The sequence below is a fragment of the Gekko japonicus genome, unplaced genomic scaffold (genome assembly GCF_001447785.1).
Source record: "Gekko japonicus isolate JY-2015 unplaced genomic scaffold, Gekko_japonicus_V1.1 scaffold2945, whole genome shotgun sequence".
Classification (NCBI taxonomy): Eukaryota; Metazoa; Chordata; class Lepidosauria; order Squamata; family Gekkonidae; genus Gekko; species Gekko japonicus.
In genome coordinates, this window is record NW_015172636.1 from 186914 (window position 1) to 196494 (window position 9581).

General features: G+C 50.6%; 1 protein-coding gene across 1 annotated transcript in view; it reads right to left on the reverse strand.

The window, feature by feature from the left end:
- The window catches only part of PRSS16 (protease, serine 16), a gene marked incomplete at its 5' end in the record, with an annotated part of 23834 nt that extends 14719 nt beyond the window's left edge, over positions 1-9115 (reverse strand). The window contains 4 exons of the mRNA XM_015421704.1: positions 1007-1054; positions 5331-5408; positions 6432-6555; positions 8961-9115. Coding sequence (XP_015277190.1) covers positions 1007-1054; positions 5331-5408; positions 6432-6555; positions 8961-9115 — 405 coding nt within the window. The remainder of the gene's footprint in view (positions 1-1006; positions 1055-5330; positions 5409-6431; positions 6556-8960) is intronic.
- Positions 9116-9581: the final 466 nt, after the last annotated feature.

Consider the following 9581-nt stretch of genomic DNA (forward strand, 5'->3'; position numbering starts at 1 on the left):
CAACCTAAAAAAAAAATGGTGGGCGAAAATCGGAAGCCTCGGGCTTCCGAACGGAAGTGACTCTACAACGTTGGAGAGCGATCAGACGGGGGGTAAAGCGATTCCAACCGTTGCACTCAGGATACCACCACTTGGGGACCTAGTGGCAGAATACAACGGTTTAAAGCTCTTTGCAACGGTTAGGGACGGAAGGCAGATGTTCGCCGTGTGAACGCCGGTAAGTACACCGATTCCAACCAGCACCTATACCGTTGCAAATGCCCCATCTGAACGCACCCAATGAGAGTTGACTCCTCGCCCATGCGCTTCCATCCAGCAGTCATAGGGATGCCACCCACCAGGTGGGATTACAGCTCATCTCCAGACTACAGAGGTCGGGTCCCCTGGAGAAAAAGGGATGTTTTGGAGGGGGGGTCCCCGTCCTCCCCAGGCTCCACCCACAGATCTCCAGGAGTTTCTCAACTTGGGTCTGGCCACCCTTAACCCCTCTCCCGTCCCTTCTGATGGCCAGGGGGAACACGGCAACTTCGGGCCTAAAGATCTCCCAGAATTACGGCTGCCCTCCAGGGGACAGGGATGAGGAGAGAACAGCAGCTTTGGAGAGCGGGCACGATGATGTCACATCCCTCCCTCTCTCTGCTCCTCAGCTCTCTCCAGAAACGTCCCAACGCGGAGTTGGCAGCACTGTTCCCTCTAAGCCGAGTCAGTGCGAGCCGGCTCACTGTTTTTCTTAGCCTCCGGCTCGTGCATTTTTTATCTTCGCTCAGGAAGGGAGGGCTCCAGAGCAAACTAAAATTTAGGCCGCAGCCAAATCGCCCAACTTTAATGCCAGGAGCTCACCAGGTCAGATTTTTGCTCCGCAACGTAGAGCGAGTATCTGTTGGTGGCCCGAAGCAGAAGGGCTTCCGAAATGGCTGTAGCCTGTCAAGGTTCCCCAGCCTCATAAAATCCCCCACCCGGGCGAACACGACACAACCTCTCCGTCGTCCGTTCGTAAAATACAGACCTTTTGGGAACCACCGACCACTGGATTCGACAAGCTTTCAGCGACAACCTAGAGATCAGGAACGAAAGGAAAAGGGGTTAAGGAAGTGTGCAGAAACACTTACGCTGAATCCAGTTGTCGGCTCATATGTCAGCAGGGCTATTTTTGGGCAGGAACACACATGAACGGAGTTCCGGCTGGCTCCCAAGTTGGCCACACCCAGCAGGGACTCATTAGCATAGTAGGCCACACCCAACAGCAGGAACCCATTAGGATTGGCTACATTAGGAGTGTGTGGCCTAACATGCAAAGGAGTTCCTGTTACAAAAAAAGGCCCTGGGTTTTGACAACAAACAAGGTAAACAGAATAAGAAGCAAAAGGTGGGTGTGGCTGGATGACCACACTTCTGGTAACATGGGGTTGCGGCCTAATGTGGTAATGAGCTGTGCTGTCAGGGGTGTGGCCTAATATGCTAATGAGTTCCTGCTGTTGGGTGTGGCCTATTATGCTAATGAGTTCCTGCTGGGCTTTTTCTACAAAAAGAGCCCTGTATGTCAGTATTTTAAATCCACTTATTTGTGGCCATCCGGTTGGATTCTGGCGTAGGGACTGATTTCAGTGGCATTTACAGTGTTATGGACCGAGGTGATGTACAAATCTCTCCTCTCTCCTTATATATAATTGAATAGTGGGTGCCAAAGTTCTAATTCTAAAATGCACTCCCTTAGTGTATGGCTGATGGCACTGCTCCTCAGCATACATCGCCACCAGTCAGAAGGCAAAGCCCGGGTCCTGCCCACACCACAACTGCTGCGACAACCTGGTCTTTTGCTTATGGAAGCTGATTGGACTTCACTCCATTCCACACCTCAAACTCCCCCCCCCCGCAAGGCAGTTGGAATGTCAGTTGCATATGGAACCTGCTGTATTCTGGTGGTGTGCAGGTCCCAGGTTCATGTTTTAAAAGCAGACTGACACTGTTTGCCCAAAGCCAGAGCACTCTCCCAGAGCCTCTTTCTAGATCCCGTTGTATTTATTTCCACAACGGGCCTTATTTCTAGTATTTGAAATAAAGACACACAGAAGGGCCTCCGGTCGGGTTACTAACCTCCAGGTGGGTACATATAAAAAGGAGAAGTCCAACGCAGAAATAAACCTCCCAAAGTACTCAAAAGACACTAAATACGATACTAACAAATTAGTTACACAATCAGCAGTAACAAACCTACAAAACAATGTGTTCTGTGACTCATGACCCTGGATCTTTCCCTGATTGCACAATTTATTCATGTGAATGTCACGATTTGAACGGAAACGGTTTTGGATGTCTGTTATTGCTTATTATGTAACTAATTTGTTAGTGTCGTATTTAGTGTCTTGGAGCATTTTGGAGGTTTAGTTATACGGGGGATTCTTCCCCTTTTTTTTGGTATTCACTTCATCCGTGTATCTCACTTTTGTTGCCAACCTCCAGGTGGAGACTGGAGATCTCCCCTTATTAACCTGAACTCCAAGCGGCAGAGTTCAGTTCACCTGGAGGAAACGGCCGCTTTGGGAGATGAATTCTATGGCATTCTCCCCCACGGAAGCCCCTCCCCTTCCCAAATCCTGCCCCCTCCTCAGGCTCCACCCCCAAATCTCCAGGTATTTCCCAACCCGAAGTTGGCAACCTGAGCCCTAGGTTATAACCGCAAAAGAGGTGCTCTACCATCGAGATTGGAAACATGGAACCTCAACAAATTGCCATCAGCACAAACTCTTTACCAGTGATCTGAAATACCCAGGGTCAGTGTTCCCTCTAAGCTGAGTTAGTGTGAGCTAGCTCACAGTTTTTTAGAAGAGAAGAAGAAGAGATTGGACTTATACCCCGCCCTTCACTTGGAGTCTCTGAGTGGCTTATAAACTCCTTTCCCTTCCCCTCCCCACAACAGACACCCTGTGAGGTGGGTGGGGCTGAGAGAACTCTTGACAGAAACTGCTCTTTTTCAAGGACAGCTGTGCCAGAGCTTGTGACTGACCCAAGGTCACATCAGCAGGTGCAAGTGGAGGAGTGGGGAATCAAACCCGGTTCTCCCACTACACCAAACTGGCTCTCCCCGGCTCACACATTTTTGTCTTAGCTCAGGAAGGATGGCTCCAGAGCAAACTAATTTATGCAGGAGCCAAATCGCTTGCTCACAACTGTAATGCCAGCGGCTCACAAAGTAGAATTTTTGCTCACAAGAACCCACAGCTTAGAGGGAACATTGCCCAGGGCTTTTTTTTTCTGGGGGAACACGCCAGAACAGAGTTCTGGAACCTCTTCGACAAGATTATTTAAAAAATGTTTAAAAATTTATGAGTTTTCAGCATGCAGACCGAAACCTTCATTCCCCTCTTGACAGCTCTGGCACCTCTATTTCAAAAAAAACCTCAATGCCCCTGGAAATACCCATTGGGTCACATGTTCGTTTCCTTGGTCTCAGCAGCCATACACAACCCCGATCTGAAAAGGGATGTATCCAGGAAGTGACATCACTGGTGGTCACCACAGTGTTCTCTCTAAGCCAGTTTGGTGTCGTGGTTAAGTGCGCGGACTCTAATCTGGGAGAACCGGGTTGGATTCCCCACTCCTCCACTTGCACCTGGCTGGATGGCCTTGGGCAAGCCGTAGCTCTGATAAGAGATGTCCTTGAAAAAGAGGAATTTCTGTCAAGAGCTCTCTCAGCCCCACCCACCTCACAGGGTGTCTGTTGTGGGGAGGGGAAGGGAAAAGGGTTTGTAAGCCGCTCTGAGACACCTTTGGGTTGTGAAGGGCGGGGTATAAATCCAATCTCTTCTCTTCTTCTTCTTCTAAGCTGAGTCAGTGTGAGCTAGCTCGCAGTTTTTCAGCCTCCGGCTCACACATTTTTGTCTTAGCTCGGGAGGGACGGCTCCAGAGCCAGCTGATTTACGCAGCAGCCAAATGGCTCGCTCACAACTTTCATGCCAGCAGCTCACAAAGTAGAATTCTCACTCACGAGACTCCACAGCTTAGAGGGAGCAGCTCTTTGGCACCCTCGGTTTTGGCAGAAGTGGCCAATTTCCACATGGTTAGGGCCTCTCTGCTCGGTCCAGGGGCAGGCAGGGGACCTTTTTGAGACTGCAGGCACATTTGGAATTTCGAGAGGAGGTGGTGAGTGCCAAGGCAAATATGGCTTCCAAAGAAGGTGGAGCCAAACCCAAAATGGCTTCTCTGTGAGGTGGAATCAGAAGGAATGCCCGCTGCTCAGACCTCCTGGGGAGAAGGAAAGCGTGAAGGGGGAATGGAACCACACACTAAGGAAAGCCCAGGGGCTTATCTCTGGGTCCTCTAGTGGAAAACCCCATCATCTGAACGAAGAAGAAGAAGAGACTGGATTTATACCCTGCCCCCCTTGACTACCCGAAGGAGTCTCAGAGCGGCTTGCAATCTCCTTTCCCTTCCCCTCCCCAGAGCAGACACCCTGTGAGGCAGGTGGGGCTGAGTGAGAGAACTGCTCGTGAGGGAACAGCTCGGAGAGAACTTGCGACTGACCGAAGGTCATCTGGCTGGCTGCCTGTGGAGGAGTGGGGAATCAAACCTGGTTCTCCAGATCAGAGTCCTGCTGCTCTTAACCACACCAAGCTGGCTAACTCAGAGTCTCAGAGTGGCTTACAATCCCCTTTCCCTTCCCCTCCCCACAACAGACACCCTGTGAGGTAGGTGGGGCTGAGAGAGCTCTCTAGAGGACTGCCCTTGAGAGAACAGCCCTGAGAGAACATGTGACTGACCCAAGGCCGCACCAGCAGCTGCGTGCGGAAAAGTGGGGAAATCAAACCCGGTTCTCCCAGATTACAGTCCGCGCTTCTAACCAACCACACCAAACTGGCTCTATAAAGACTGCTAAATAAAATCTTTATTTATTTATTTGTTTATTTATTTATTTATTGAGCGGTGGCTCAAGTGGTTAAGACGCTGAACTGCAGGCTGTGGAAGGTCAGTAGTTCAGCAGTTCGAGACCCGAGTGTGCCGCATGATGGACTGAGCTCCCGTCTCTAGTTCCAGCTCCTGCCAACCTAGCAGTTCGAAAGCAAGAGATTGCAAGTAGATAAATAGGTACCACTTCGGTGGGAAGGGAACAGCGTTCCGTGCGTCCTGGTGTTTAGTCATGCCGGCCACATAACCACGGAAACGTCTTCGGACAGCGCTGGCTCTTCGGCTTGGAAACTGAGATGAGCACCGCAACCCTAGAGTCGGATTCGACTGGCTTTCGAGCAAGGGAAGCCTTTACCTTTAAATAAAGTTGCTCGAAAAGCCCAACCAGGCTTGCGGGCCGGTAGTGCAGGTTCTTTGCAAGACCTCACCTGGTTATAGCCCTTGAAGTCCAGCTGGGCTCTAACGGGGGCTGAAGAGGAGACCGCAGCAAACACCAGATGAGGAAACTGGGCGGGAGAGAAAGAGGTTAAGCTGTGAACCAGGGGTAAGCGAGTTTTTCAGCATGGGGGGGGGCACATCGGGGTCTCAGTCTGCTCGGGGGGGTATCCAAGGGGGTTCTTCCTCTTTCCAGCACCAGCAAAAACAGGAAGAACCGGCATCCAACTTGGAGCCCTTCGAGGCGGGCCAAGACCCTGATTACAACAGAACTCCAGACTATAGACATCAGTTCCCCTGGAGAAAATGGCAAGCTTCGAAGGGCGAACTCCATGGCATCACACCCCAGCTGACTCCCCTCCCCTCCCAAACTTCTCCCTCTACAAGTTCCACCCCTGAAATCTGCAGGGATTTCCTAACTCAGACCTGGTGAGCCTACCCATTGTGCACAGAGCGGACTTCCTTCCAAGAGCGGGTGTGCTGCAATGGGGAGGAGATCCAGCTCTGAATCAGAAAGTCCCCAGTTCGAATCTCAACGCCACCTCTATAATATGGTAATAATCCTACTGGTCTACCTTACAGGGGCGTAAGGTTCACAAGAGAATGTATGTGACGTGCCTCTAACAACTGGAAGCCCTGAGCTGGATAGTCCAGGCTGGCCCGATCCCGTCAGATCTCGGAAGCTAAGCAGGATTGGACTTGACTAGTATTTGGAAGAGCGACCTCCAAGGAATACCAGGGCCGTGACGCAGAGGCAGGCCATGGCAAACCACCTCTGAAACGTCTCTTGCCTTAAAACACAAGTCTAACTCGTTCCCTAGTGGCGTGTAACATTAAAAGAGCTTGAACGTCTGGCTGCCAGACAATCTTAGGCTCTCCGGGCTATACTACGCACACTGCCATACGATAATTATTAATATTATTACCCGGAAAGCGCTGTAAAAACGCGAAGCATTATTACTGATCGGCCTTCTCTATAGGATGCAGCAGTGGCTGGAATTCCGGACATGCTCTGTAGTCACTGAAGTAGCGGCTTCAGGATGTTCCCCATTTTCACTGCCCGCAACCCACCCGAGAGACCCGCGGGGCCGTACCTTGAGTCTGAACCAGGCTGAGAGTGAGCCGGGATAGGAACCCCCAAAACAAATCCAGGTGTTGTTCGGTGTCAGCTCGTACTTCTGGGTGACATACCAGTGGAAGGAGGCCAAGTCGGACAACCTGGAAGGGAGACAGATCCAAAGTTTGAAAACCAGAAGGGCACTTCTCGGGATCGCTCAATTCCCGTTTATTTCATTGATGCCCCACACTTCTCCTGAATTTTATATCCACATATTTTATATGATTATATTATTGCATGCTTCCTGTGTGTAACTCTGCCATTCTTTAAATAATAATAATTCCCCTAATGAGCACCCAAAGCGGTTTACATCATTTTCCTTCATTTTATCGCCACAACAAGCCCATGAGGGAGGTTGTGCTGAAAAGAGTGTGACGGGCCCCAGAACACCCAGTGAGCTTCCATGGCACGAGTGAAGATTCGAACTCAGGTCTCCCCAGATCTGAGCCGGACAATCTAACCACTACCACACCACACTGGCTCTTCTATACAGTTGAGTTTGGTGTAGTGGTTAAGTGCGCGGACTGTAATCTGGGAGGACCGGGTTTGATTCCCCACTCCTCCACTTGCACCTGCTGATGTGACCTTGGGTCAGTCACAAGCTCTGGCACAGCTGCCCTTGAAAAAGAGCAGTTTCTGTCAGAGCTCTCTCAGCCCCACCCGCCTCACAGGGTGTCTGTTGTGGGGAGGGGAAGGGAAAGGAGATTGTAAGCCGCCCTGAGACTCCAAGTGAAGGGCGGGGTATAAATCCAATCTCTCCTCTTCTTCTTCTTCTTCCTTAACACATTTGGATTGCCCCGGTGTACTCAGTTAGGGTGTCCAAAGGTCCCTCGCCTTCCAGTGCATTCAGCTTCCCAGAAATCTCTGCCTTGCATTTTTTTTAAAAAAGAAATCAAGCTTCTAGTCCATAAGATAAAACATTATAGAAGAAGAGGAGATTGGATTTATACCCCTCTCTTCACTGCCCAAAGGAGTCTTCAGAGGGGCATACAATCTCCTTTCCCTTCCCCTCCCCACAACAGGCACCCTGTGAGGTAGGTGGGGCTGCAAGAACTCTTTCGAGAACTGCCCTTGAGAGATCAGCTCTGAGAGAACAGCAACTGACCCAAGGTCACACCAGCAGCTGCATATGGAGGAGTGGGGAATCAAAGCCAGTTCTCCCAGGTTAGAGTCCACGCTCTTAACCGAAGCTCACAATGCTACAGTGCACAAGTCAGTTGACTTTTGCACTGTAGCATTGTGAGCTACGGTTCCAGGAAAAATATGTCTGCCTGAGAAAGAATCTGTCGAAACACGCAATTTTTGCCTGGGAGGCGTGTTGCTTGCTTTGATGCTTGCTGAATCACTTTTTGAGCAGAACATAACAGCCTGCTGCATCTCTTGTCATTTACGGCTGTTGCAACCTTCATCAGTCTCTAATTAGGAGCAAGCTAGTCTACAGCAGGGGTGTCGAACTCATTTGTTATGAGGGCCGGATCCATCTGACATAGATGAGACTTTGTTGGGCCAAGCCGTGTGTGTCATAAAATGCAATGCCAGGTGGTGGAGATATAAATTTTATAAAGGACACAAACACAAAGGGTTTTTTAAACTTAAAATAAGAACATACTGAAAACATTAGCACTCTTGCCATATTTTGTTTATTTAACAGTGTCTGATAACTGACACCTCTTGCTCTGAATTATTGCATCAAAATGTCCGTGCTGCTGCAATCTTGAGTATGCTGTCCAGGTGTCAGCAGTGTTCCCTCTAAGCTGAGTTAGTGTGAGCTAGCTCACAGTTTTTTAGCCTCCGGCTCACACATTTTTGTCTTAGCTCGGGAAGGAGGGCTCCAGAGCAAACTAACTGATGCAGTAGCCAAATCACTCACTCACAACCTTAATGCCGGTAGCTCACAGAGTAGAATTTTTGCTCATAGGACTCCACAGCTTAGAGGGAGCACTGCAGGTGTGTATCTGTAAGCTGCAAACCTACGATGACGCAGCAACAGCAGAACTGGAAGAAGAAGCAGAAGACAGTCAGTTCCACTGCGGGCCTGAGAGACGCCCTCCGGGGGGGGGCCTCATCCGGCCCCTGGGCCGCAAACAGTCCAGTGGAGCCTGAGCGGTGGGTGTTGCCTTCTGACACACTTCCGGTGATGTCAGGGGGTGTGGCATATGCAAATAAGCTATGCTAATGAGCTCCTGCACCTCTTTTTCTACGAAATGACCCCTGATGAAGACACAAGTGCATATTAGTAGAGTATGTTTTGTTCTAACACGGTGTTTCTTTACGTTTCTCCCACCTGGAGGCTGACAACCCTAAGCTATAGCCCAACTCTAAATAATAAATCCCCCCCCCTCCAATGGTTTTAGCCCCAGAAGCCAACTTACGCTTGCTGGCTGGAGAGGAACAAGAGGGTTTGATCCTGCAGCCCGTCGGGGTTGATGCGTGGCCCTCAGAACAGACAACTCTAAATAATAAACCCCCCCCCCTCCAATGGTTTTAGCCCCAGAAGCCAACTTACGCTTGCTGGCTGGAGAGGAACAAGAGGTTTTGATCCTGCAGCCCGTCGGGGTTGATGCTGGCTCCGTAGAAGCGGTGCTCCAAGGCCAACACCAGAGCCCCGTACTTCTCGAGCGTATCTGTCAGAGTCACCCCCCACACACACACACGGACAGACTGAAGGCAGGAGCGTCCCGGGAAAATGAGCCGAGATTTCGGAACGGAGCAGAAGCAAAGCCATAGCGCATCACTAGCGACGGGGCGAGCGATCATCTCTCCACCCCAAACCCATCTCCTAAGCAGATTCGAGTCATTTCCTACCCATTATCTATTCACTCAGGTCAGGGGTCTCCAAGTTTTTGGAGCCGGTGGGCACCTTTGGAATTCTGAGACAGTGGGGAGGGAGCCAGCCACAAAATGGCTGCCCGGGGGGGTGGAGCCAGCCACAAAATGTGAGGGAGGTGGGACTGAGAGAGCTCTTTCGAGGACTGACCTTGAGACAACAGCTCTGAGAGAACTTGTGACTGACCTGAGGTCACACCAGCAGCTGCATGTGGAGGAGTTGGGGAATCAAACCCGGTCCTCCCAGATTAGAGGCCGCACTCCTCGCCACTACACCAAACTGGCTCTCAGTCTGGGACCA